The sequence below is a fragment of the Cydia strobilella genome, chromosome 23, assembly GCF_947568885.1.
Source record: "Cydia strobilella chromosome 23, ilCydStro3.1, whole genome shotgun sequence".
Taxonomy (NCBI): Eukaryota; Metazoa; Arthropoda; class Insecta; order Lepidoptera; family Tortricidae; genus Cydia; species Cydia strobilella.
Window position 1 is genome coordinate 9393697 of NC_086063.1, and position 27870 is coordinate 9421566.

The 27870-nt window shown below is 39.1% G+C and overlaps 2 protein-coding genes and 1 non-coding gene across 3 annotated transcripts; all 3 read left to right on the forward strand.

Moving 5' to 3' along the window:
• The first annotated feature begins 1219 nt into the window (after window positions 1-1219).
• On the forward strand, window positions 1220-7807 carry LOC134751715 (uncharacterized). The gene is made up of 3 exons (XM_063687159.1): window positions 1220-1261; window positions 3481-3687; window positions 7450-7807. Exons 1-3 carry the CDS (start codon window positions 1229-1231, stop codon window positions 7786-7788), a joined length of 579 nt encoding a protein of 192 aa, XP_063543229.1. The 5' UTR covers window positions 1220-1228; the 3' UTR covers window positions 7789-7807.
• A 2080-nt stretch (window positions 7808-9887) lies between these two features.
• Window positions 9888-9960, forward strand: Trnas-cga (transfer RNA serine (anticodon CGA)). Its single transcript has one exon. It is a non-coding gene; the product is annotated as a tRNA-Ser (tRNA).
• Window positions 9961-13969: 4009 nt separating this feature from the next.
• Window positions 13970-27804, forward strand: LOC134751716 (proton-coupled amino acid transporter-like protein pathetic). The gene is made up of 13 exons (XM_063687160.1): window positions 13970-13996; window positions 14301-14354; window positions 17685-17851; window positions 18879-19023; window positions 19863-19993; window positions 20526-20610; window positions 21471-21621; window positions 22181-22378; window positions 22931-23036; window positions 23682-23795; window positions 25363-25462; window positions 26665-26786; window positions 27715-27804. Exons 1-13 carry the CDS (start codon window positions 13970-13972, stop codon window positions 27794-27796), a joined length of 1482 nt encoding a protein of 493 aa, XP_063543230.1. The 3' UTR covers window positions 27797-27804.
• The last annotated feature ends 66 nt before the right edge of the window (window positions 27805-27870 follow it).

Sequence of the window (27870 nt, forward strand, 5' to 3'; positions counted from 1 at the left end):
AAAGACGGGTAGTCTATCTCGCGGCGAGATACTGTCGCGTCAATCATGTGGTCGGCCCACAGGGTCATTCTCTGAGAATATGTCTGTGGTTGCATCTAATCGCCACGACTCCTTTCATAATAACTTTGTTAATGTAATATAATAGTATTAACCTTAGTAAGATAAGTTAACCATTAAATTTAGATTAAGGTACTAACATTGAAAATGAGTGCACCATTTCGCCGTTAAACGCAAGTTTGACGAAACGTGTATAAGTTTAAAATGTGTTATACTTTTTTGAAAAAAATATATATATATATATATATACATTTTGTGTGGGTCGTGGCAATTAGACCGCGGACATATTTTTTGAGAATCCGCAGCTAGAAGTATAGTGCCTGGATAAAGTCTAATGGCAAACATTGAATTTGAGCATATGCTTAATTGCTTACACAAATTATCAGGCAATTCATTAATTATCTCAATTCCACCCCGCTTTTGACCCTCTTAAGGGATGATTTTCGAGATAAAAACTATCCTATGTCCTTCTCCGGGACTCAAACTATCTCTATGCCAAATTTCAACTAAATTGGTTAAGCGGTTTAAGCGTGAAAAGTTAACTCAATTCAATTCAATTATTTATTTAATTCGAATCATTTAACACAGACAAACAGACGGACAGACTTTCGCATTTATAATATTATTAGTATGTATTAGTGTGGGTACCACAATCAAATTAAAATATACCTAAACTAAAACGGAAATAACAGAAATACCGATATTTTTTTTTTCCTCGCGTTATCCCGGCATTTTGCCACGGCTCATGGGAGCCTGGGGTCCGCTTGACAACTAATCCTAAGAATTAGGTACTAGTTTTTACGAAAGCGATTGCCATCTGACCTTCCAACCCAGAGGGGGAAACTAGGCCTTGTTAGGATTAGTCCGGTTTCCTCACGATGTTTTCCTTCACCGAAAAGCGATTGGTATATATATCAAATGATATTTCGTACATAAGTTCCGAAAAACTCATTGGTACGAGCCGGGGGTTTGAACCCGCGACCTCCGGATTGAAAGTCGCACGCTCTTATCGCTAGGCCACCAGCGCCAGCGCAGGCAACAGAAATACCGATAACATCTATAATTACAATCGCACGCCAAAACAAAACAAAGTTTAATTAATTCTTCATAATCAGAGTGCAAATATAATTATATTCATTCAATCGGTGGTTTCGATATAGTTGAGACCAAAATGTTGAAGGCTGCGTGTATACTACTATTTATCGTAAGTTACTATACTTTATTTAATTTGTATCTATAGATACACAGATACATTTCATTTTCATTTTCATTTTTTCATTTTTCATTTTCAATGTGTATTTGGCGAAATTATTTTGATACACTGGTGTTTTTATTGGAAAGGAAACATGTCATTTTTACATTCAAATGTGATTATTCATCCAGTGTCCAACATTTCACTTCACATGAAAAACAGTTTATTTTTCACTGTGTTCAACCTATAAGTCTCGAATTAAAAAAGTATTCCAAAACTTTAAAAACCGGTAAAAATCGTATTCAAACCACTTTTACTCTAACCAATCTCCTATTCATTCCCCAGGAGCCAACCTGAATCCCTGAAAATTCCCACGAAGCTTAGATTTTTCAGTATTTTATAATGTAACACTGTAACATACTGAAACTGTACCCTCACAGCGCCCGGGGGGCCCATACGTTGCCGTCTTGAACTAAACCTGTCTGGCTAAGGAAAACAAGTGACGGTTTTATATTGTAAAATCTGGTGGAATATACGAGTATAATGGTGTATTATGAATATGAGCGATAGTTTGTTTCTTTATAAAGATACTAGCCACCCGTTCCGGCTTCGCAAGGATCACAAAACCTTAACAATTTAATCCACCTAAACCTTCCTCAAGAACCTTCTTCCTTGATAGGTGAAAACCGCATGAAAACCCATTCAGTAGTTTTTGAGTTTATTACAAAGGGACAGACGCGGTGACTTTGTTTTATAAGGTGTAGTGATTTTGAAGGAAAAATTGACCGATCCAGTTGACAAAATAATTTATCTATAGGTTTTTGTAATTATAGGTACATAAATAGGTAGTAAGTTTTCTTATGTTTACAAACATCATTATTCTTTCTTTTTAAAAGTAGCCATTTATTTTCCATTCTCTAATTTTAATATTTTTACAACACAGTTTTATTGCATTTATCTTCCTAAATCCCTGCTCCTCTATCATAGTCATAGTCAGTTAAAAACGTAGCCTGATGTTGCCTGATGCATAAAAACGAATCAACTATCTAAATATGTTAAATCTATTGACGTCGTAAGTCAAATCATGGCGACCAGAATGAGAGACTTGTTCATGGGCAACGATCTGTTTTTCTCCCTGACACGACAAAAGAGGAAACACGACACTGAGGTCTAGGAATGGGGTGCATGTCAAGATGATGCCGAGGAATTAAGAGTTGCGAGTCGACGACTGTCTTACCACATCACATTTCAAAATAATTAAATCACTACGGTTACACACTAGTATTATATCTATACACACACACACACATGCACACACTTTCACACACACACACACATGCACACACTTTCACACACACACAACACAGACACATACACGTTTTATTTCAATTTTTGTAAATTCTATTGTTTTGAGTGCACTAATCTCTCAACATTATATGTATATAATTTTGTTTTCAAATTTAATTTTACTTCATTGTAATATAAATTGTATGTTTAACTTTACTTTAGCTAAAGTTCATACTAATTAATATCTTGACCTAAATATTACTTCAAATGATATGTTCGGTTACTATTTATAAACCCTTAATAGTTAGTAGCGGGGTCTTCTGTCACAAGTATTTACAATACTTATAAGGAGATTCCAAGCATAACTAAATTGTAAATTGTGAAATGTTGTAACCAAAAATAAACAATTTTTCATTTTTTCATCATTGATAACTATATTGTCCCGGGTAGATTAGATTAGATTAATTTATTTCTTATTGGGAATTACATTGTGCAGGTTGCGGAATATTTCTAAAAAGTAAATAAAAATCCATGAAAGGAAACTTTCGTTTTGGAAGTGGAAAATTTCGATCCCCATACAAAATTATGAAGGTAATAACATTTAGTTAAATTATGAAAATAGTTTCAAATAAATAGGTGTCAGTCTTATGATAAAACACCTGTGGCGATGTAAAAAATTATGGAAAACACGACAAAAACATAACCACGTATGACGTACCTGTAAGTAAGGTGATACAATCATAACCCACGCTACCCTATTGTACGATTCCCACCGACCGGCTGGAGTCGGGCCGCGCCGGAGCGTATTTTCAATGTGTATGGCAGAAGCGATGGAGTCCGACCGGAGCCATCCGATTCCGCGAGCACTCCATGCGCGCCGACTCCACCCGTTCGGTAGGAATCGTACGTAATAAAATTAAGTTTACAAAGAAATTAAATTCCAGGGCCTCGCCGCCTCCGAATCCTCAATCTCCTCCGTCATCTCTCGTCTCCTCGACCAAGCCAAGCGTTCTAAGAGCCGAAGCCCCCTGATCCTGGTCGTCAACAGCCGAGCGCTGCAAGAGTCTTCAAGTGTGGAAGCCCCAGTGGAACCTACGTTCAGGCAGAGTGGGGAGAGCAATGGAATCTCCTTGATGACTATATTGACACAGGTAATGTAACTGGACTTAAGTATTTTATTCACTGTGCATCTTCTCTCTAAAAAAATCCTTCAAAATGTTGAATACCTCTACAAAACGGAAGACCAGTGATCTTGGAGATTAATAGCAGAGTGCTGCAGGATTCTTGATCAAGTGTCGCCCGGCCGATCCCGAGTTCAAACAGAGTGGGGAGAGCAATAGAATCTCCTTGATGACTATATTGACACAGGTAATGTAACTGGATTTAGATCTTTCAAATTATCGTCCATCTTCTTAATCAAGTTAAGAATCTCCCCGAGTTGAAGCCCCTTGATCTTGGTCATCAACAGCAGGGCACTGGGATTCATCTTCGGGAAAGCAATAGGATCTCCTTGATGACTATATTGACACAGGTAATACTGGACTTAGGTCTTAATTCACTGTCCATCTTCTCTCTTATCCTCCAAAGTGTTGAAACCTCAATGAAGTTGAAGACCAGTGGTCTTGCAAATTAACAAGCAGAGCGCTGCAAGATTCCTCCTCAAGTGTGGAGGCACCAGCTGAACCAGTGTTTCTGTCACAGAGTGGAGAGATAAATAATAATAATAAATATGGCTTTGAACTTCGGTAGCCGTTTAAGAAATGTGTAATACTATTACAGAAGTCGCTAGGCGCGCCACCCTGTGTTTGCTGAAAGGTCTCTTGCGTAACTATTTAACATCTTAGCGATATTACATACCGTTAATTATATTCTGTCACTCTGAAATTCTCAATTTCCTTGACGTTCAAAAGGCACATGTAGTTTCGACTATAATCATAATCAACCCCAGGATATATTATGATTGTATGTATGTACGAAAACTACGTTCAAAGCGATCAATAGCAGACACTTTAGGAATCCATTTCCTTCCAATTATGGATCTTCAATCAGCAGAATCTAACTGTTACAGCACTTTGATCCTCCTAGTAGTCGCGCAGTACACAGCGGGACAACAGTAAGGGCACTAAAATAGTAGAAAACTATAAAATGACATAGATATAATTTACTAAAGGAAAAGTACCAGTGGCCGAGGCCGGAATTGAACCGACATCTTCATCTTACGCGGCTAACGCCCTGACCCCTAGGCCATCCGGCCACAGCGTTACCCGTCCCAAATTCTTGAGTATATGCAATTTTTGAAAGGCTAGGCACCATTGAACAACTCTAAAAAGCGAGCAGTAGCTAAAGCTTGCGATAAGGATTTGACGCTCTGACAGGTTATTAGTATAAAGATACAATCTAACTTCGTCCTTATGGTAAGCAACAATGTGGTACCTTTTGATTGAAAACGTCACAAACACCTTATTTATAATGAGATGAAATTTAATTGAAATGAAAGCAGATACAGCATCGCGATCTGTGTGCTCTGTACGTAGTAGATAGGCTCCGATTAAACTTCAGCTGCAGGGTCAGCTACCCACGTGATGGACACGTTCGTGTCTGCATAAACTAATCATACAATCACACATACATACATTTATATGTATGTATGTATGTTAGGATTGTACATTTATATGTATGTATGTATGTTAGGATTGTATGATTAGTTTATGCAGACACGAACGTGTCCATCACATAGGCGTGATTATTCACGCCTATTTTCCGGAGGGGTAGGCAGAGACCACGGATTTCCACTTGCTACGATCCTGAAATACCTCTTTCGCTTCTTTGACTTTCATAACATTCCTCATCATCACACGCGCACAATAACACTATCTTACAACTTATCTCTTATCTTATTGTAGAGATACAATCTCATATAATCGTAACGTCGGGATGTATTATAAATTCAAAATACACGATATTCGTTTTCATAGTTTTATTTTATGATAACTATCGCGGTAACCGAAGACAATATTATAATAAGTACAATATGTTTGGACAGCTATGATGGAGCCATTAATCACGGATAGTACAATGAATTTTATCGACAAATCAGTACCTAACCACAGAATAAGTAATAGTATTATTATCAGGCATCGTAAACTGCCAGCGAAATCCATTGAAGTACTAGGGTTGTAACTGGTTGTCATACGTCATTTAAATGGATTTCGCTCGCAGTTTACGATGCCTGATTATCATACAGAACGGCCACTCACCGCCCCGCCCCGACTCGAATTACCTCGCCCCGCAACAGCAGATTGACGGCCGTTTGCCGGCCGCTCAGTACTGTTTTAAGCAACTTACTCACACTATGACGCACGATGCGTGTACAGACGTGCCGTTCACACATAGAAACGCAAGTGATTGTTGATGTATAGCGTGTCCGCCCTGTGACCTAACTAATCAAATAGGTACCTATTTTTTTCACAACCATTTATAAATTGAACCCCTTTATAATTTTGATGGCACCATACACGGACACACTTGGTAAATTAAGCATATTTTGTATAAATAACGATCGAACATGTGTAAAAAAGGTGCCATTCGGAAGTTTAAAAAAACCGGCCGGGAGTCGGACTCGCGCCCCGAGGGTTCCGTAATTTTAGTATTTGTTGTTATAGCGGCAACAGATATACATCATCTGTAAAAATTTCGACTGTCTAGCTATCACGGTTCATGAGATAAAGCCTGGTGACAGACAGACAGACGGACAGCGGAGTCTTAGTAATAGGGTCCCGTTTTTACCCTTTGTGTACGGAACCCAATACAACATAAAAGTCATTTAAAAATGTTACAGAAATGTTTTCACACGTAATTTACGCAAAAAAATCTTCTAAAAAAAGTGTATATTTGATGCGTTCTATGCTTTCATAATAAAATTACCTACCTAAACATATTATTAGGCCCTTGAGGCATTGTACCAAGGATGCTGGCGGCATTTCCCCGCTGTATCGCAATGCTGATACGTTGTGCGAGAAAGCCGCCAGCTCTTCGGTCACCAGTTACGTCAACCAGACGCTTCGCGATTTCTGCAAACAACTTATGCGCGCTGGGACCCCATGGACCTAGAGTTTCAACTCCAAATGGAACGAAATGATACTCTCTACCGAGGCTCTTATATTTATTACGTTTTAAAATTACGGCGCTTTCCGCCGCTCCGCCCGCTTTTACATTAGTACGTTGGAGGTGGGACGGTGCCAGTGTGTCTACGCAGGTAGCATCCCACACCAACATCCGCCCCAAGCTCCAAGGAACCAAAGACATCCCATCGGGCCTCTTGCCATCATCTCTGATAATGCCAGTCGGCTCAAGAAGAGCGGGTACATTGATGGTGGCAAGAGACCGACGGATTATGTCATTAAGCGACGCATGTCTTGAAAAACGGCCGGCACTTTTTTGACAAGATAATCCATGGTGTCCCAGTCGGTCCACGTCCGTGCCACAAGAGCATATGTGTGGCGTACACACCGAAACCCTGAGTCGCAAACCAGTCGCCAGTCTAAGGAAGGCCGGATCCAAGAAAGTACCAGTATTAGGCGAAGGATGGGCATGTAGCCAGTAACCCGCTTCCCGGGCTCCGACCGCCAAAAGCCTGTAACATATTATTTGAAGTTTTCAATCAAAAGGTCTAATAAACACGCTCACACCGAGACGGCGAGAACGCTGACACTAACATCGTGCGGCCCGGCGGAGCCCGCGCTCGAGGTCACGGTCGCCATGTGGTAAGTATGGGATTCGGAGAAGTGAAACACACGTGTTCGCTCGTGAACGTCTATAATGTAACTAAAACCAACGTACTTCGACAACTTATATCTACCTATAAGTATATGTTAAGTACCTTTTTGATTCAAAACATCACATTTCTTTAAACCATAATTATTTCTCCACAGCTCCATAAAGCGCGCCAAAAGCCCACTGTCTACCGCTCCCGCCCCCGCTACGAACTCGCCCGAAAACCTCAAAAACGACAGCCAGTCTACAAATCCCTCCTCAGCCTTCGGAACAGCCTGCGCTGCGGCGCCCAAGACGAATGCAAGGACGAGTGCTCCGAACTTCCGAAACCTAGAGAACAGAAGAAGTGCGACAAGAAATGTGAGCAGAAATACGAATGTGACGAAGAGCCTCGATGCGACGAAGACGATTGTGATGGGGATTCTAGCACCAAAGGACCGCCACCGGATGATGATGAACCTAAATGTGTCAGATGTTAATTTGGTTATTTCTGAATTTCAAACCATGTGATATTCTATAATATAACTGCAATCCGAACGCAAATTCTGAGCGATTTTTTAAGGTTGAAGCGCCATCTATTTTTGAATTCTTGGACTAAATGATATTACTGCTTTACCGATCGATTCAGCGTACCGCGGTTTTAAAGCAGCGGTTCTCAAATTTTTTGGCGACGGAACCCTTTTGGAAAGCAAAATATTTGACGGAGCCCCAAGCTGGTTATTGATTTGTTTTTATTGTCGCGGAGGCCCCACATGGGCTTTGCAGAGCCCTATGGGTCCGCGGAGCACACTTTGAGAATGGCTGTTTTAAAGAACTATTTTCCTATTCCATTCATTTGAGTACCCATCTTAAAGACCGGCGACGTACTTACAACCCCTCTAATGTTGCGGGTGTCCATGGACGACGGTGATTGCTTACCATCAGGCAATTAATGTGACGTTCTTAATCAAAAGGTACCACTTTGTCGCTTACCAGAAAGACGAGCTTGTGTCTTTATACAAATAACCTGTCAGAGCGTCCTTATGGCAAGCGACAATGTGGTACCTTTTGATTGAAAACGTCACATTTCTCTGCTCGCTCGCATCCCTTATAATTCATAAAAAACAGCAATACTCTTGGGGTAGATAAGATTCAGAAATTCTGTTTGCAAAATACGGAATCATACGGAATTACGAATTTGCACTGAAATAAATTCATGCATAATAAAATTGGCCGAGACTGAGAAATTATTTCATACTCTAATCAAATGAAACTTGGTATGGGGATAGTTTGAGCTGTGGGAAAATCATCCCCTAAGGGTGTAAAAAATGGGGTGGAAATTTATAGAGGGGACCAATTTAGGGGTGAAAAAAAGGATGGATTTAAAAGCAGATTTGTTTAAAAATTATGGTACCGAAATAACTAATTCCACGCAGACGAAGTCGCGGGCAAAAGCTAGTAATATTATAAATACGAAAGTAGCTCTGTCGGTCTGTTAACTGTTCACGCTTAAAGCGCTTAATCGATTTAAATAAAACCCTAACAGCATTTATACGTCATTATGACGTCAGCGACGTCATTATGACGACAGAATTACGTCATTGTGACGTCGATGACGTCACTTTGCTACCTGGGAATTTGTTATGAAGATAGTTATATACACGAGAAAGGACATAGGGTAGTTTTTATCAATCATCTTCATTATCATTCCGCGCAGACGAAGTCGCGGACAGAAACTTGTAATATGATAAAAGTATATTTATATAAAACAATTAAGAAATTATAAACTAACAAACAAGGTGGCAGATATTTTATAGGCACATTATTTTCTACTCGACTGTACTTCTAAAATATTGCATTTCGAAAGCCAAAACCTCCATGCCTCAATTTTAATAGTAACAAACCGATGCAAAGGCATTCTCGTTGCTAAATGGAAACTCATTTTGACATAAAACACGACAAAACGTTATATGTATATATGAACGGAAATGCCGCTTAAGACCTTTTGGGAAGCTGATTTTGCTCATTACTAGTGATGGTACAGTCTACAACTGTAACAACTGAAATAATATTATATACAGTGGACTAATGTCCTTACGGTTTTACAGACAAGATTGTCAGACCATCGGGCCAATTCGAACAATGATCTAAATATCAACTAGATATCCACTAGATATGAAACAGAAACGATAATGAAATATTAAAGAAAGTCATGTCAAATTTGACATTTCCGCGATTCCGAATGTCCTCTTGAACGATCTCTTTAAGATTTGCTTAAGATATCACTTAGACATACGATGGATATCTAATAGATATCCCAAAACGTCACAATAATTGTAGCGTGAAATGACAAATTGGTTTCTCGAATCGAACTGCAAAAGATACTAGTTGAGAACTAAACTATAACGTGTCTATTAGATATCGTATTATTTTCGTATCTAGTAATTATCACGTTGTTCGAATTGACTGGCATATCAAAATCAATATGTAGGTTTTATTATAGGAGGTGCAAGCGCGCACTGCTTGCCCTTAGAGCTGGTCAAAGACGCCTAGTCTTACTAATGGCATATAGTCGAGAAATTCGGACGGGCACCGCCGTGGCGAGGTGGCCTAGGGGTTCATGGCGTTAGCCGCGATAGCTAAAGACGCCGGTTCGAATCCGGCCTTCACCACTGGAGGGCTTCGTCACTTTTTCTTTAATATATGCTATTACAGTTTTTTATAGAAGAAAACTTAAACATAAATATTTTGGTACTTCTGAAATAGAGAAAAAAAACGATTTAATTACTTTGTACTCTTTGTAGCGCTAAAAAGCAGACGAAATAACTATCTCATGTGTAAAATCATTGCTTAAAAATCCTTTAAATTTTCATTTGTGCCTATGATACTTGATACTGGTCAGCGGTGGCAGCATGGTTCCATTTTTATCGCCTGTCACTATGCCTGTCACTTTCGCGCTTACATACTAATTAGAACGTGACAGACATGGTGACAGGTGATATAAATGCGACCGTGCTACGGCCGCAATATCAGAAAAAGCAGTACTCTAATATGGGTAGAGTTGAGTATGGAAATTGTGGATCTTTTTTATTTACGAGGCTCAGATAGTAATATTATATAGACTTTGCCTCAATGTTTCGATTCGCATCTACCCGGCCAAAGACGAGTCGGCTGCCCACAACACCAGACAGTAGAACTTTGAAGCTGCCGGTAAAAACCATTTCCCAATTTCCAAAACCGGTAACTATACATCACTAGATTTCCCTCATTACGCAGCGGGTTCCATTGATAGGTTATTATTACGAAATTTAATTAAAAGCGTGCTTGCATGCATTTAATTAATTAGAAGATGCATTTTCAGTGAATACTGTGGCTTCTTTGGTAAGGAAAATTACAACATGCAGATATCTACATATTAGTACTTTAAATTAGATACCTAGATACCTACAGTGTGCCGAGTCTAGTGGTACCTAGAATTAGATAGAGTAGCTTTACTGTGTTTACCAAGAGTGTACTTTAGAGGTATTAGATGTAGAGCTATATGGTATAGAACTCATACATTAAATGAAACTTTGTAATCATTTACCTACTGATATTTTTGTGACGATGAATTTCCTTATTTCCTTAGCGTTGTCCCGGCTTTTTGGTGCACCTAAGGTGCCTAAGGGGTAAGGGGGTGTATAATCAGATAGTAACCGTGTATCAAATAGGTATAATAAAACGGGTTACTCACGTTTCTATGTCAAAAATTGCTTAAAATGTTTCACTCAATAACGAGAAGCTTAAACAAGAGTACACGTTGGCTGCCCGACGCAGCAAAGAAACACAATAGCACAAAATATTTATACATTTAATCAAACAAAAATGCAAACGAAAGGCGACCTCTTAGGCAATTGCCAGAACAAGAACAAGTAGATTATTGAACAAAATAAATAAATAAGCTCGGAACTAACACTTGACACTTCTCCTAACTAAAACTTATCCTGTCAAACAATCATGCATGATGGTTTATTTTATTTTATTTATGGATGGTATAGAAAGGATGCAAATCTCTTATGGCGGAATTGTTGCAAAAGTGACCGCTTTCAGCTTTAAATAATAGTTCCTAATCTCTCCGGTGGCGCTAGTTAGGCTCTGGGACATGAGTATAACATGAACCATATAAGGCAACAAATAACCCGACCAAATTACGTAGGTTGTTTTTGGTAGTATTTCGGTTTTTTGATGGACACTTTTCATACATAGAGATTTGGCTCCTTTATATAGTCTCTATGATTTTATTGGCGTGTAAAGGTAAGTTTAATAAGAACTATAACGAAGAGTAGTATAATATATATTTACGATACAAATGCGAAAAATAGGAAATTCGCAATGAGTGAGGATAAATTAAAATACGACCGAAGGGCGTCGACACCGGTTGCGAATTACCTATTCGCTCAACGTTTTATAGTACGTATATGGGGCATTTTCTATGAAAAGGGACCTAATTGTCAATGGCGCTTACGCCGCACAGCGCCGCGCGGCATTGTATTTATAGTTGGTCAAGCAAATCTTGTCGGTAAATAAGAACAAAGAAAACTATAGGTATACTCATCCTTTTCTTTTCGATGCTAGTACTAGTATAAGACATCATTCTCTCTGTCTATGTTTGAAATGTGACAGTCCTTTGACAAACTATATATCGGAGCATCGTTAATAATGGCGTAAGCGACATCGACAATAAGGTCCCTTTTTATAGAAAATACCACATATGACCGTTTAAATTTTCGACATAGTTACGTAATGTGCTAATTATCGCACTAGTGCAGTAAAGTAGCATTATATTTTGCACCATATGTTAGGGACTTGGTAGGGACTGTAAAAAATCATAAGGGGATATTACTGCAATGTTCTGCCACCAGAGTGCAGCACTAGCCTTTTTAGTAAACCATAGAGTAACTTATACATACTTACCTTTAACAGTTTTTTGACAAGTTTTCAGAGATAATAAAATATGATATTGATGCATCAAGGCGGTTTGCTTACAGAGGACCTACCGGGAAACGCGAATCCGAAAATTCGCTATCTGCCTCTTTATCGCTCGAATATGTAAGAGTGACAGAGACCCTCAGATTGTTGTAGTGGCGCCCAGTGGTTGGAAACTCTCCTGTTACGAACAAATGTATGGCAAAGATATTTGGTATTACTTGTCAGTGGCGTGGCGTTGGCAGCACTGCTGAAATGCCAACTTGACATTAATGCGTATATACGAGCCATGGAGACTATATAAAGGAGCCAAATCTCTATGTATGAAAAGTGTCCATCAAAAAACAGTAATTAGGCGGCGCCACCATACACCGAAATACTACCAAAAACAACCTACGTAATTTGGTCGGGTTATTTGTTGCCTTATATGGTTCATGTTATACTCATGTCCCAGAGCCTAACTAGCGCCACCGGAGAGATTAGGAACTATTATTTAAAGCTGAAAGCGGTCACTTTTGCAACAATTCTGCCATAAGAGATTGGCATCCTTTCTATACCATCCATAATACGAGCGGCAACCATTTTGAAATATAAAATTCGTGTGCAAAAACTGCAAAATAATATCAGTTTTCTAAAATTGAGTTGAGCACATTTGCTTCTCTTTTACATTATTGTGTGTACTTTGAATTTTGTGTTTTTGAAAAAGAAACCCGTACTATTATAAAATAGTGAAAATGGCCGGCAAAAACCGATATTTTAGAACGTATTGATTATATGCTCTTTGGTGGCGCCCTGGCGCCCCCTACGCAGAGTTTCGCGTAATATTCCCCTCTCTGCAACTTTGTGTCTATACCCCTTTACTGTCAACATTTCTGTCAAACTCAAGTAGGTTAAGACAAAATATAAACAAATAAATTATCAGAAACTTAAAGTAGGTAATGTATATTCTAACGTTATATGAACTTGAGGGTGCAAATAAATAAGATCTTCGAACAAGATTATCGGACCTTTGATCGGGATGACCTCCGTTTTTCAAGTAACCCTAGATCGCTGATAATTTTAAGGGAATGAGCGGAAAAGAGGTAACTTTACATATATTTATTCCGAGTCTAAATATATAAAACTCGCGTTATATAGACTCGGACATATGTATTTTTTTAAATACTACGTCGGTGGCAAACAAGCATACGGCCCGCCTGATGTTAAGGCTGATGTCAGTCTCCGTAGCCTATGTACGCCTGCAACTCCAGAGGAGTTAAATGCGCGTTGCCGACCCTAACACTCCTCTCCCTCGAGCTCTGGCACCCTTACTCACCGGCAGAAACACAACACTATTAGTAGGGTCTAGTGTTATTTGGCTGCGGTTTTCTGTAAGGTGGAGGTACCTCCCCAGTTGGGCTCTGCTCTAGATCTGGAATGACATCCGCTGTCCTGTGCCCTACCACATAAAGCGAGATGTCATTCACAGTGCCCATACCTCTCTTTTGGACGTAGTTTAAGGACATACCCGGGTCCAAAACGTATAACGCACAGTCTAAATCACAGGTCTAAATCACGCTTAAAAGATAATTGAAGTGTGCAAAAGGGAAGCCACCACGTATATGAACATTTCATGAGTGCTAAAGAGGCAAACTCCAAATGAAAAAACGTGACCACGTTTGAGCTTCATAGCGGCCTTTAGCTTTAGTTGTTGCCAAGCTAAATTAAATAGTTACAATGCTGGTCAATAATACCCCCAAGCAAGTAATGGACAGATTTCTTTCTTATCTAACCGCATCAGGGCCGACTTTCAGTTCAATAGTGTGTTGATGCTTTTGAGATTTGGCTTAGAACTAACTTGAAACTTGAAACATGTTAGTTTGCTAGAGCGTATAAATGTTATAGGTCATGTACATTATTTTATCCTCTTTGAAGTCGTTAAAAAGGGTTAATTTTATCTCTCACGAATAAGACATACATAAAATATACCTACATTATTATACTCGAAAAGTGCTTCAACAATCGGGTGATTTTAAGCATTTACTAAAGCTAGCTATGAATATTTCAGCCATATCGTCCTGGCGATGTCACCCCTAGTTCCAGCCAAGCAAGTTCAGATGAGGTAAACCTTAGCAACGACTATTACCTATAGCTATTAGGAGTATTAGGGTATAAAAAATAGTAGATTGTGTCACAAGGGAGCAAAATAACATATTTACGCCTAGGGCGTACATTGAATCCTGAATGAAGTGAAGGATTCTATAATAGAATCCTGAGCGTAGCGAGGAATTCTAAAATAGAATCTTGAGCGTAGTGAGGGATTCAAGTGATAACGCCCAAGATGGAATAGTTATTTGTTATACAAGGGTGCAAAGTTGTATTTTACCCGCGAGTGTGGAATTGAAACACGAGCAAGCGAAAGGATTCTATAGTTGAACCACGAGCGAAGCGAGTGTTTTTAAAATAGAATCCTGAGCGTAGCGAGTGTTTTAACACACGAGAAGTAAAATACATTTGCACCCGTGTGTAACACAAAACTTTTCCCCTCACTATAGCGAGGAAAGTGCAACATCCACAGGCGTTAGATCATCTTCATCAACTGGAATCACTAATTTTTTTACGATACTATAACAAAAAACTGGAAATTCTGTACTTTTACGTGAGAAGTTTTTGTAACATTTTTATTGACAATGTTGACATTTCTGACGTATGAAATGTCAATGATGCGTTTTGAAATTGCATCGCTTAACTTGTGCGTTAAGAATTATATTTAACATAATTATTAAAAAACAAACGTTTATTATGGAATTTTAAGGTTTATGACTTAAAATCATTAAATAAAGCTAAATCTGGTATTTTTTATTAAATTCTCAAACCATTTATTTAATGATAATTAATATCGAACGAACCATTATTTCTGTCAAGCTACTTAAACACGCTCTTATCCAAGGTCAAATTACTTTCCCCACTAGTGGATAAAATGCGTTTTTCCCCGCTTGTTTTAAAGGATAAAAGACGGCTTTCCGAGCTAGTGAGGGGAAAATAATTTTTCCCCTCACTAGCTCGGAAAGTTGTCGTTTATCCTTCAATACAAGCGGGGAAAAACGCGTTTTATCCACTAGTGGGGAAAGTAATTTGACCTTGGATGGAGCGTGTTTAAGTAGCTTGACAGATAACAAAACGTAAAACGCTCATGATAATGGTTCGTTCGATATTAATTATCATTAAATAAATGGTTTGAGAATCTAATAAAAAATACCAAATTTAGCTTTATTTAATGATTTTAAGTCATAAACCTTAAAATTCCATAAGAAACGTTTGTTTTTTTATAATGATGTTAAATATAATTCTGAACGCACAAGTTGAGTCGATGCAATTTCAAAACGCATCGTTGACATTTCATACATCAGAAATGTCAACAATTTTTTTACTTAAAACCTTTTCTCACCGACTCGCGTAAAAATGCACAACTTCCAGAGTTTTCTGTTATAATATCGTAAAGAAATGAGTGATTCCAGTGATGAAGATGATCTAACGCCTGTGGATGTTGCACTTTCCTCGCTATAGTGAGGTGAAAAGTTTTGTGTTACACACGGGCGCAAATGTATTTTACTTCTCGTGTGTTGAAACACTCGCTACGCTCAGGATTCTATTTTAGAACCACTCGCTTCGCTCGTGGTTCACCTATAGAATCCTTTCGCTTGCTCATGTTTCAATTCTACACTCGCGGGTAAAATACAACTTTGCACCCTTGTATAACAAATAACTATTACTACCATGTGCGCACATACTGTTTTTCACATCACCTATGAGGAAATTATTATTTTCCTAAATATTAATTTACAAAAAAAATAGTATGCAAAACCGAAAAAAAATCGTGGCCTAGAACACAAAAGTGCCACTTTGATCCCCCCTAGCAGGGAAGAAAAGTGCCACTTTATCCCTCCTAGCGGGGAAGAATAAGCCCTTTTTTCGAATAGGTGATGTGAAAAATATATTTTGCCATACAAAACTTAAACTTAGCCACCATACAAATAGAAGTTATGCTCTCATTTTAAGAGAAAAGGGGACGGCCGTTTCTTTCATACAAACGTAGTCCCCATTTTCCTCTCTGGATATTGACATTAATTATGTAAATATTTTTACATAATTTGATGTATATTATCCATAGCTATGCCCCTACGTTTGACTTTTTAAATTTTTTTTATTATTGTAAAGTTAGAACTGAAAAATCGATTTTATACAAATTTTTGACTGCTCCTAACTCTTATAAAAATTAAAAATTCGAAAAAAAATCAAACGTAGAAGCATAGCTATATAACAAATTGTGTCAAAATATTTTCAATAATATCCATAGAGGAAAATACGGACTACGTTTGTATGAAAAGGCGATTTCGACATTTCGAGCGGGTCTTCCAATTTCGTCTTAATACGACATGCTGAAATATCTAAAATTCGGCAAAAACATTAACAGAACATTTACAGAACATTAACAGAACATTAAAAGAACATTAACAGTCGGGCTAGCACATGATTGGCGCGAGAGTATCTCGCCGCGACATAGACTACTCGTCCCTCTTTAATTCATACAGTTAGTAGAAGACGGGTAGTCTATCTCGCGGCGATATACTGTCGCGCCAATCATGTGCTCGGCCTACAGAACATAGTATATATTATAATTCTGGCATTCGTTTTATTAATTAATGTCTGCGCCTAAACCTGGTTTAGGGTTTAGCGACCTGCACCAAGGAGTTTTAGCCGAAGGGTGTGGTTTGACCAAACACGGGTTGCGTAATGCATCCCAGCCATTACGTGTTTCGTAGTTTTTAGTTTTAAGATATATTGTATTGGTTTTAATGTAATCTATGGGCCACTTGCCTAAAATATAGTTATTTACGATACAAGTGCGGAAAAGAGGAAATTCGAAACGAGTGGCGATAAATTAAAACACGACCGCAGGGAGTGTTTTAAATCGACACGAGTTGCGAATTACCTTTTCGCACGTGTATCGTACAACGTTTTACAGTACATATGGCCCTTTAAACTTTCGACATATGCACGAAAAGTGCTCATTCCCGCACTAGTGCGAAAAAGTAGCACCATATGTACTGTAAAAGATTTTTCATTCATTCATTCAGAATCAGAATAGCCATTTATTAAATTTACAGATGCTTATGAACATTGTTTCAGTATTTACATTCATTGCTTATTATGTATTTAACGAATTACTTCGAACTTGAAATGGCCTCTCCTTCAGGGAGAAGAAGGAGGCGTGGTAATAAACTCCATGGGTTACCAGCCCTGCTATGAGTTTTAGAAACTTAGAATTATAGTTATATTCTTTATTTTTTATTAATATTTTATTCAGATAAACGCATTTTTTTTTAATATATAAATTAGCTCGTTTCATGCTTTCATTCATTACGTACTAACTAATCATTTTTTCACTCAGAATTCAGCCAAGTCACTCGATTTTGAAAACGAAATACGTCAGTACCACGAACAGGAGGCGAGAGAAAGTGCGAGGAGAGACAGCCCTCCCTCGATCTCCTTGTATCCTGGGACCAGACCTATCGTGTATGATTATACCAGGGAGCGGCAGAACCCACATCCTGCTAAGTAAATCTTGTATTAAAAATTATGTATTTATTCGTAAGGTAGAGTCGAGTTAGTTTGATCATCATAATTATCCTCCTGGCGTTGTCATCCTCACTTCGGTTGTACCTACTCGGCTTGTAAACTGAACCTTTCATCTGTCTGATCATTTGTGGGAGACCCGAATCGGGCATCAGTTTTTGCGGCAATTTTAAATTCGGAACTTTAAGGTCACTATTTAAATAGCACATCTTTGACAAGCCACAGATGAATGGATAGATGTACAGAAAAAGTGACGAAGCCCTCCAGTGGCGGAGGACGGATTGTCACTTGTCACAAGCGGGCTTCGTCACTTTTTCATCAGTACATGACATCTATTTTGGGTTATATTTATACATATACATATATAGTAGTGTGAATACTTTAAGAAATGTTTGATAACATTTTTGATTTAGATCCAAATGGAAAAATCGTTTTAAAAAAATGCAAAAAGTTAACTAACTTACCATAAACAGATCAGATCAGGTCAGATTGCAGGTGTGGCAACCTGAGCCCAAAATTGGCACAGGCACTAGTTTCATTAAAAGAGACGGTCATCTTAACGGCCCGGCCACGACATTGCGCGACCGGCGGCGGTGGAGGCGGCGACCATAGGTGGAAACGAAAGGTCCCATCGCTCGCTCCAACCTATGGTTGCCGCCGCCGCCGATGTCGTGGCCTGGCCGTGACAGTGCCTTATTGTGAATTTTTTTTATACCACGTCGGTGGCAAACAAGCATACGGCCCGCCTGATGGTAAGCAGTCACCGTAGCCTTTGGACGCCTGCAACACGAGAGATATTACATGCGCGTTGCCGACCCTTTAAAAACCTGTACACTCCTTTTTTGAAGAACCCCATACTGTAGCCCCTCGGGAAAACCTCGGCAGGGAGCTCATTCCACAGCCGAAGCGTCCTCGAGAGGAAATTTCTCTTAAACCGCACATTGCGCGACCATTTAGGTTCTAGGGTGTGAGGATGAACACCCTACTGATGGCGAGTTGTTTCTTCCAGTCTCGTAGAATCAACTGCACACCTTGTAAAAGGCTGCATGGGCGCTGGCATGCTTGGCATGCATGAGGCGTTCATGCATGGAGGGATATGGACCTCGTTCGCCTGCACAATTATCATCGGCATACTAGTGACTTATATCATGTTAGTAAGTAACTTCATTATTAAGCAGATGAGGCTTTTTCTTGCCATTCGTAACCAAGGTTATATTACTTGAGTCACTTTTTTAAAACCTATTTTCTAAATCTTTATTAGATGTATATTCATCACACATTTACCTACATTAATAATTTTCTTAAGTATTCTTATCTAATAAACAACGGTTTTCTGACTGAGACAGAACAATACCTACAAATAAACAGTTTGAGCCACCGAACCAACCAACCTCTGTTATGGACAAATGAAATTGCCTAATTAAAAGCTAGCTTTCTGAAAGATTTCAGAAAATCATTAAATATATCTTGAATCCCATTACCAGCATTAGATTAGACATGACACTAACAAATCTGGATGAATACAATACACTTCCAAAAACATATCCAAGATTCATTCCGAAGAAATGCCGGAGTTCTGAGTTCTGAGATAAATTTAAGAACCTTTAAAATACAAATACAAATAGTTTATTTCCAGAAACATTAGAGCATTTACAATTTATACCGACCCCCACACTAGGCAACAGTAACAAGTAATGGCAAGAACAACACTGACTTGAAGCATTTTCACATTGTCCGATCCGCTCTCATCATCATCATCATCATGTCAGCCGATAGACGTCCACTGCTGGACATAGGCCTCCCCCAGAACTCGCCACTCCGACCGATCCTGTGCCGCTCGCATCCACCGAATTCCCGCGACCTTCACCAGGTCGTCGCTCCATCTCGTTGGAGGCCTACACTGATCCGCTCTGCACTGTCTTAATTTATTTAGTTAATTTAATAAATTAAGACAGTGATCGTCCGATGTCTCAGCATTTCCGTTTGTCAATAGATGCTGGTAAGCTCAGTACATACAATGTACTCCAGGATACGGGTCTCTCGTCTCTCATATCCGGATTTAGCTGAAGCTGCCGTGGCTACTGGCCCTTCTAAGGGACTTAGGAAGTTTGGTAAAGCTTTCAGGTAACGAATAGGATAAATACATTGAGAGCTTCTTTTAATTGAGGGAACCAAATAGATGGTGATGCAATAGACAATTTTCTATAGAAGAAACCTATTTCTATGAGCAATTACTTACTAGGGGGTCCCTTTGTTTGACATAATTATTGAAAGTCATAATGTAATGATTGTCATAATTATTATCATTAGTCATAATTCCGAAACCGTAAACTTTTCTGAGTTTTCCTCAGGTTATCCTATAAATAGGTTTGGTTAGATTAGGTTTGTTTTATGGCAATCCTGAAAAATTACACGTTTCTGAGAAAAACCAAATTATGACTAACGAAAATGTGGACAAACAATACATTATGACTTAAAAATTTATGGGAAACAATAGAGACCCGTTTTATCTCCGCAACTCGAAAAAAACTATAGGAATTAGGAATCTCTATATTAAGTCGATGCCCTCTATAAGACGAAACCTCGTTAACACGAAGTTTTCGGCGTTTCCCTTGAGATTCGTACTATCGAGGTTCGACTGTATTTATATTTTCAGGTACACTGTGGACGTGTGCTTATTCATAGAAATGTGTGGAACGTGTTGCATTTTCGAGCTGATCATTGCTCGTACTCTGAAACAGGTAGTCTCCACCTTTAAGGGGCCCACTGACTATGAGTCCGTCGGAAGATATCGGCCTGTCAGTTAGAACAAAAATTTGACAGTTCCGAACAACTGACAGGCCGATATCGTACCTACGTATAAAAATCTTACTTCTCTAATGTATGAGGGTATAAAAATCTGATGTATGAGTTTTACAGTTCAAATTGCCAAACTATCGCGATACGAGTATTGTACCTACCTACCAAGACTTCTCAATTTAATCTATTTTGAGAATGTCCAGAAAGTTTAAAGCTAGGCGGCGCACAGAACTCGACGCTAAGCGCGGCGAGCTAAAGGCCCAACGTTGCCATACTTTACAATTATGTCGAAGGGGTGTTGATCTGCAGCGAGTGTGGTCGCACATTCGCTGCAAAAATTGGCTATGCCAGTCACCTGAGAGCGCCCCAGCGACGCTCTCAGCGGTAGAATGCAGTCGCTGTTGCCGAAATCGGCTAGGAGATGATGACGATAATTAAAAACCGGCCAAGTGCGAGTCGGACTCTCGCACGAAGGGTTCCGTACCATTACGGAAAAAAACAGCAAAAAAATCACATTTGTTGTATGGGAGCCCCATTTAAATATTTATATTATTCTGTTTTTAGTCCACGTTATGATCCAGTAGTTGTTATAGCGGCAACAGAAATACATCATCTGTGAAAATTTCAACTGTCTAGCTATCACGGTTCATGAGACAGACAGACGGACGGACAGACGAACAGACGGACAGCGGAGTCTTAGTAATAGGGTCCCGTTTTTACCCTTTGGGTACGCAACCCAAAAAATCGGAAAAATGGACCTTTCAAATTGACCAGTTTGTTATATACTTCTACTTATTTACAGGGTCTAGAAGGAGCCATCCCAGAAATGAAAAGCCAAAACTTCGGTATCCGGATATACATCTTGATAATAACTATTCCTCTCATCGTGTTATGTATGATCAGGAGCTTGAAATACTTGGCTCCAGTGGCCTTGGTCGCAAGCTTATTTGTCAGTAGGTATAGGGACGTTGGCTCTCAATTTACACCCATTTGATTAAGGCGCACAGTAAAATGACCTGATGAACCAAGTCATATTCATTATACTTTCTTTAGTCAGTAGGGTATTTGAGTGTATTTAAAATAAATTATTTTACACCATGCATGAAATAAAGCACCAGAAGTTCAATAGGGAAACGTAGACAGCAGTTATTTTTAGACACAATTTCTATTTTAAAACCCGTATACAACTATAAATAGTGGGTAATTTGATTATATACATTCCATAGTAGCAAAATCGTTTTGACAGTGCGAAAAAAGAAACTGATTTGACTGGTAGTCAAACACTATTATGCGATTCGTTTTTTACTTTAAAACAGTTGATGGTTTGGAACAAATGAGATAATTGAAACTCTTGGACTGGACTTTTTACTTTCCTTCTTGCTTGATCGCCGCTTGCTATGTCATGGTAAGGCACGACCATACATTTCCACCGCTTTGTCGGTGCAATCAGCGTCAGGTGGACTCCAGACATAATTATATTCCTTTCCATATAAGTATCCAACCTTTTTCCAGCTTTCATCGCCTGTGCAACAACAATCTACAGCCTAACCTCCATCGCGGAACTCAACAAGAGACCAGCCTGGAAGGACTACCACGGTTTCTTCCGCTTCCTCGGTACCTGCATCTACAGCGTGCAAGGAGTCACCATAACTCTACCACTGGAGAACAACATGAGGAGTCCGCACCACTTCTCTACTGTGTCCCAGTTTGGTAAGCTTTCCAACCGGCTTTCTCGGCGCGCCCGCAGCGGGAGAAGCAGCGCGCGGCAGTACGCAATACACGGTCGTCGTGAACGCCACTCGCACTATTAGTGATTGAGAAAGGAGACCTAGGCTCTCCGTAACATGCGCGAGTGACTAAAACAAGTGAGTCTTAACCGTGAAATTATTTAATGTTAGTATGTCTCACAACAGTTTAAATTCGACTATTTCTAAACATGCACAGAAATTTAGTCCGGTTTGTTATCCTCTCCGTATCGAATCCTCATATCTAAGGATCTACTATCGTATCATAAATCGCTCTATTAATAGTACTTTCCAATCTGGCTGATTTTTGCCTTCCTACTTAATCTGATTACGCGTACGCATGGTTTATGAATTGCGAATAAATAAGTGCTTTGGCAAAAGAACCTTATTCCTCCGCTATTGGACGGTACCTACTCAAAAACCTTTAAAGAACAGTTTACAGAAACAACAACGATGATCCATACAGTGTTATTACCCATTACTCCCAACAGTCCCAACTCCCATTATAATGTTCCAGGAATGTCACTGGTGGTGATGATGGTTGCTGCCATCGGCTTGCTTGGCTACTGGGGGTACGGTGAACAGTGCGAAACTCCCATCACCGTACATCTGCCGCTTTTTGTGTAAGATGTTCGCAGTACCTAGCGTAATATGACTGTATGATAATTTGTTTTCACCAGTGCCGGATTAAGCCAGCGCGGGGCCTGTAGCAAATTCTATCATGGATTGTTTTTATTTTGTCGGACGAAGTGAAACTTAGGTTTTTTACGGCCACAATGCGCAGGTGCACGAGGCCCCTAAACGCACGGGGCCCGTGGCATTTGTTATTTTTGCCACGTGGCCACGTGGCTAATCCGCCACTAGTTTTCACCACAATAGCTCGTAAAGGGTCTCTTTATTTATTCATGAAAAAATTGATGCGAAAGTTTTCCACAAGAGTGGCAAAGTTATTGGTAGAATTGGCTTAAAATTAAGTGGTGATTTTAAGTAATAAATATTTCAAAGCGTACATTTGAATTTGGTTTTTAATGCAGTTAACATTTACCTCGCATTGGTGTGGTGAAAATTTTTGTTCTTAACTCGGTAGCAAAGTTTGTTTAACACTCGTGCCTTGAACGAGCAACGCTCAAGATCCCACGTTTGAACCACTCGCTACGCTCGTGGTTCAAAACTGAAATCTATCGCTTGCTCGGGTATCAATATCATCAGATCATCACGAAGAGTTAAACAACAATTTTGCCCCCTTGCAAATCAAATAACTATTTCAGATCAACAGTGGTTTTGCAGTTTATCCTTGCCATAATGATATCGGCTGTCTATGCTTTGCATTGCTGGTTATCCTTTAGAATAATCTGGTATTACATTGGGAAAAGACACAGAAGGTAAATATCGACATTTCGTTTTTTACAACCATTATCTTGTATTTGTACGAATAGCATCAAAAGTAGCGGATTAAATAACGCACCAAAAGCACAGAATAAGTAACAGTATTATCATACAGAACGGCCACGCACCCGCCCCGCCCCGATTGCGTATTTACAAAAGCTAAACTATTTCAGTCACGCCTCAGATTATAATCGGGGAGCTTTTGTTTATGCATATTAGTTAACAATATCTATACCATTTCGGTAAAAAGTAGTCACTCAAATGGATTAGCTTTTTGCTTACATATTTTCAAATATTATTCACGACAAAACCTAGTCGAGTTTAGTAACGTCAGTTATTATATGATATCTAAATTTTAATAATACTTATTTACTCAAATGGATTATTCCTACCCACGGTTGGCAAATGTTTTGTACCTAACTGTCTACAAAATGGGAATCCAAAATTACACTAAATCAGTAGGTAGGTTAGGTTCGTTAGGTAGCTTTAAATGCCCGAAGGGCAAACCGCCCAGAAATAGGAGCCCCGCGAAGCGGGGCTCCGTCTAGTTAGCTGGAGTTCGTCGGACTGTTTCTTTAAAAAAAATTTTACTTCACAACGTAACTAGACGGAGCCCCGCTTCGCGGGGCTCCTATTTCTGGGCGGTTTGCCCTTCGGGCATTTGAAGCTACCTAACGAACCTAACCTACCTACCTATTGATTTAATGTAATTTTGGATTCCCATTTTGTAGCCAGTTACAAAACTTATTTACCAAACAATTCCACTCTGGCCCAATTCGTAATTGGCTACATACAAGGAATTTTAAATTCCTGTTTTGTAGCTAGTTACCAAATTTAGTTATCAAGCGGTAACACGCTGGCCCAATACGTAACCGGCTTCAAATTAACTGGGAATCTTGATTCCCATTCTGTAGCTGGTTACGAAATTTTGGTTACCAAACGGTACTAAAGGGAGTACTCGTACCTATGAACTGAAATAATTCTAAAACTAAAAAAAAATCTTAGGCATTGTTAAGTAATTTGCATGAACGGTAACTTATTTAATACAATCGGAGTCGTTACTAAAATATGATTCAAATTTTAGATCGCAACAGACTAGCATTTGTAGTAACAATATCCGTATGAATTTAGTTAATAAAGTCTATACGATTTCAGTAAATTTCTATACTATAATAGATTAGGGTTTTGTTAAGTTTTGTCCAAACAAAGGCTAATCTAGTTCAGTTCGCATCTGAACCATATCAGTATAGCCTTTGTAAATACGCGCCCCGATTCGAATTACCTCGCTCCGCGACAGCAGATTGACGACCTTTTTGCCGACTGCTACTGTTTTTAAGGTACTTACTTACACAATGACGCATGAAGCGTGTACAGACGTGCCGTTCACACATAGAAACGCAAGTGATTTTTGATGTATAGCGCATCCGCCCTATGCCAAAAGTAGGTATCTGTCACCCTGAAATACTTTTATAAATTGGAGTAAAAGTGATAGATGCCCGAAATTTGCGAACTTCGGTGTTCATCCCTCCCTCCCCTCTGATGATGACCTGCCATTTTTTTCAGGAAACGTGAAGTCTGGGAACGCTTCTACAAAGCCATAAACGTTATTCTGATTTCGTGTGTGTCCTTGGCGTGTCCTGATGTTAATCTCATGATGAGCTTTGTAAGTCTGCCTTACATATTTTTTCACATCAACTATTCGAAAAAAGGCTTTTTCATCCCTGCTAGGAGGGATCAAAGTGGCACTTTTCTATTCTGCAACATTTTTTTGCCAGTATGCAAAATTATTTCCATCTTGGTCGTTAACACTTGAATCCCTCGTTATGTACGCTCAGAATGAGGGCTATCGTTTTTTTGCTCACCAGTTGGCGCCTCAGACTCTGTTCAATCAATCAATCTTTATATAGAATGGCTCCATCGATACTGTCGATGATTTCGCCAACGTCAAAGTGGGATCCACGTGGGATCGAGTTATATTTCTTCAATCTTGATGTAAATCAGCCAGTGTACGGTAAAAGTATAAATAATACAATTATGGCCTCTAGGGATCTATCCAGATACGGTTAGAGGTAGAAATACCAAATGCTCTTAGAGCACGACATTGTTCGGTAGTTGTGATATTATGAGCTCTTGTATGCGATAGCGACTATACAAGGGCCACCTGGAGCTACTTGGCATTGACGCCAAAACGGTGGATAAACTCGTATCTAGATTAATTCTTCATTATCCGCACACGTCTTCATTAGTTTACTGCATAATAAGCTATCAGTATTACACTTCAAACAACGTTAATGAGCAAAAACAAAAAATTAATCCCGACTCGATGTCGCCAAGATGGCGGTCGTCAAGCAACTCGGCGCCTCTGTTGATGGTGGTCCAAAAGACTAAAGAACAGCTGTCAGTCATATTATTGAAGTGACAAGTGACATTTGACATTTCGAACTATGGAAAAGACCACCATCTACACTAGCGCCCCTAGCGGCGAATTCATACGCGTTAGCCCTCATTCAATGTACACCCACGCCGTAAATATGTCATTTTGTTCCCTTGTGAAACAAACTACTATTACATTCCACAGGGTAAATAAAGTATAGTTGGTCAAGCAAATCTTGTCAGTATAAAAAGGCGCGAAATTCAAATTTTCTAAGGGACGATATCCCTCCACGCCTACCTTTTTAAATTTTCTGCCTTTTTATACTGACAAGATTTGCTTGACCAACCATATCTTTGTTCCGAATTTTGTTGGTTTCCTTTATTATTATACAGTCCCTTTCAAATCAATCTAAGAAAAACGGGACGACACTACAGTGTTGCCACTTTTTAATTTCTACTCTTTTTTGCCACACTGTACCTATTTATTTTTAGCTTGGCGCTGTGATCTGCAGTTGGGTGTGTTTCATATTTCCTGCAGCCATAGACAGTCTGGTCACATGGAGAGACTATCGAAGCGTATCCTTCTTTAATCCGCCAACTAATAGACAAATGACGTTGGTATCATTTATTTATTTAATTATCTTCCGTACCCAAGGGCCTGACCTGACACTCTTTGATAGAGAAAGATAGTCTTATTGCGATTCCTATAAGAGGAAAGAGATAATAGTGTCATTCTTTGTCCTTATCACCGACCGGGTGGCATCATAGGTTCCTACCTATGATGCCACCCGGCGGCGGCGATGGCGAAATACCGAAATTTATAAGGGTGAAAGAGAAAAAATCCTATGCTGCCCAAATTTTATATGAATATTCTTTCTCTTACCCCCGGTCGCTCGGTGGCGCGTCTATAACTACTTGTATATACTATGTCTATGTCCGAACCTAACCATTTAAGTTGTGTGTCGGAAATGACTAACGAAATTTGTTTTTTTTTACTATGAACTAATTTAGCCTTAGACAATTTCACAACTGGAGTCGCCTTGTCTTTAATTTTCTGTACAAAACAGTGCCGATTTTTGCGGGGGAGGGGCACGTCCAATGTATGGCTATTTATACTGTAACGTACAAATAACCATGTCAAATAAACGTCAGCACACAATGAGTACCATTGGGCGAGGTTTTTGACAGAGGTAAGCTCTTAAAGGCGACTCCGGTTGTTAAATTCTCTAAGAATTTAGCTAGTTGAAAAATTGACCCTAAAGGCGAAATGGCGACGCACCCACAAGTAAGAGCGAGAAAGAAATATCGCTTTCTCGCTCTTACTTATGTTTGCGACACACAATGACCTTGGTGCGGTGCGATGGTGTGTTACGACCTTTTAGACTGGTAAATCCTGATTCAAAGATTTTAAAAAGTACACTGTCAGTCACGTTTATAATTGGGGAATATTTACTTTGTCTAATATTATCCCTCTTGTTCCCAGTTACCCCATTTAACGGTACGCAAATCTATTTGCTATAATACCTACTGTTTTATTTTTAGGTGGAGATTCTTTAGAAATATCTGCATCATGGTTTTCGGTGGAGTTATATGCTTAGGAGCAATCGTCTCTTATATATTGTGAAACCTTATGTGAAACGATAACACTTATGGATAATAAATAATTCATAATGAGCTTTTTATTTAATTTAAATGTAA

Excerpts from the sequence above, each read along its gene's own strand:
- LOC134751715 (XM_063687159.1), top strand. The coding sequence starts at position 1,229 with ATGTTGAAGGCTGCGTGTATACTACTATTTATC. Across the intron at positions 1,262-3,480 it reads CGTGTATACTACTATTTATC|GGCCTCGCCGCCTCCGAATC; the intron begins GTAAGTTACTAT and ends ATTAAATTCCAG. Across the intron at positions 3,688-7,449 it reads TGATGACTATATTGACACAG|ATAATTATTTCTCCACAGCT; the intron begins GTAATGTAACTG and ends TTTCTTTAAACC.
- LOC134751716 (XM_063687160.1), top strand. The coding sequence starts at position 13,970 with ATGCTGGTCAATAATACCCCCAAGCAA. Across the intron at positions 22,379-22,930 it reads CTCTACTGTGTCCCAGTTTG|GAATGTCACTGGTGGTGATG; the intron begins GTAAGCTTTCCA and ends ATAATGTTCCAG. Across the intron at positions 25,463-26,664 it reads TTAATCTCATGATGAGCTTT|CTTGGCGCTGTGATCTGCAG; the intron begins GTAAGTCTGCCT and ends ATTTATTTTTAG.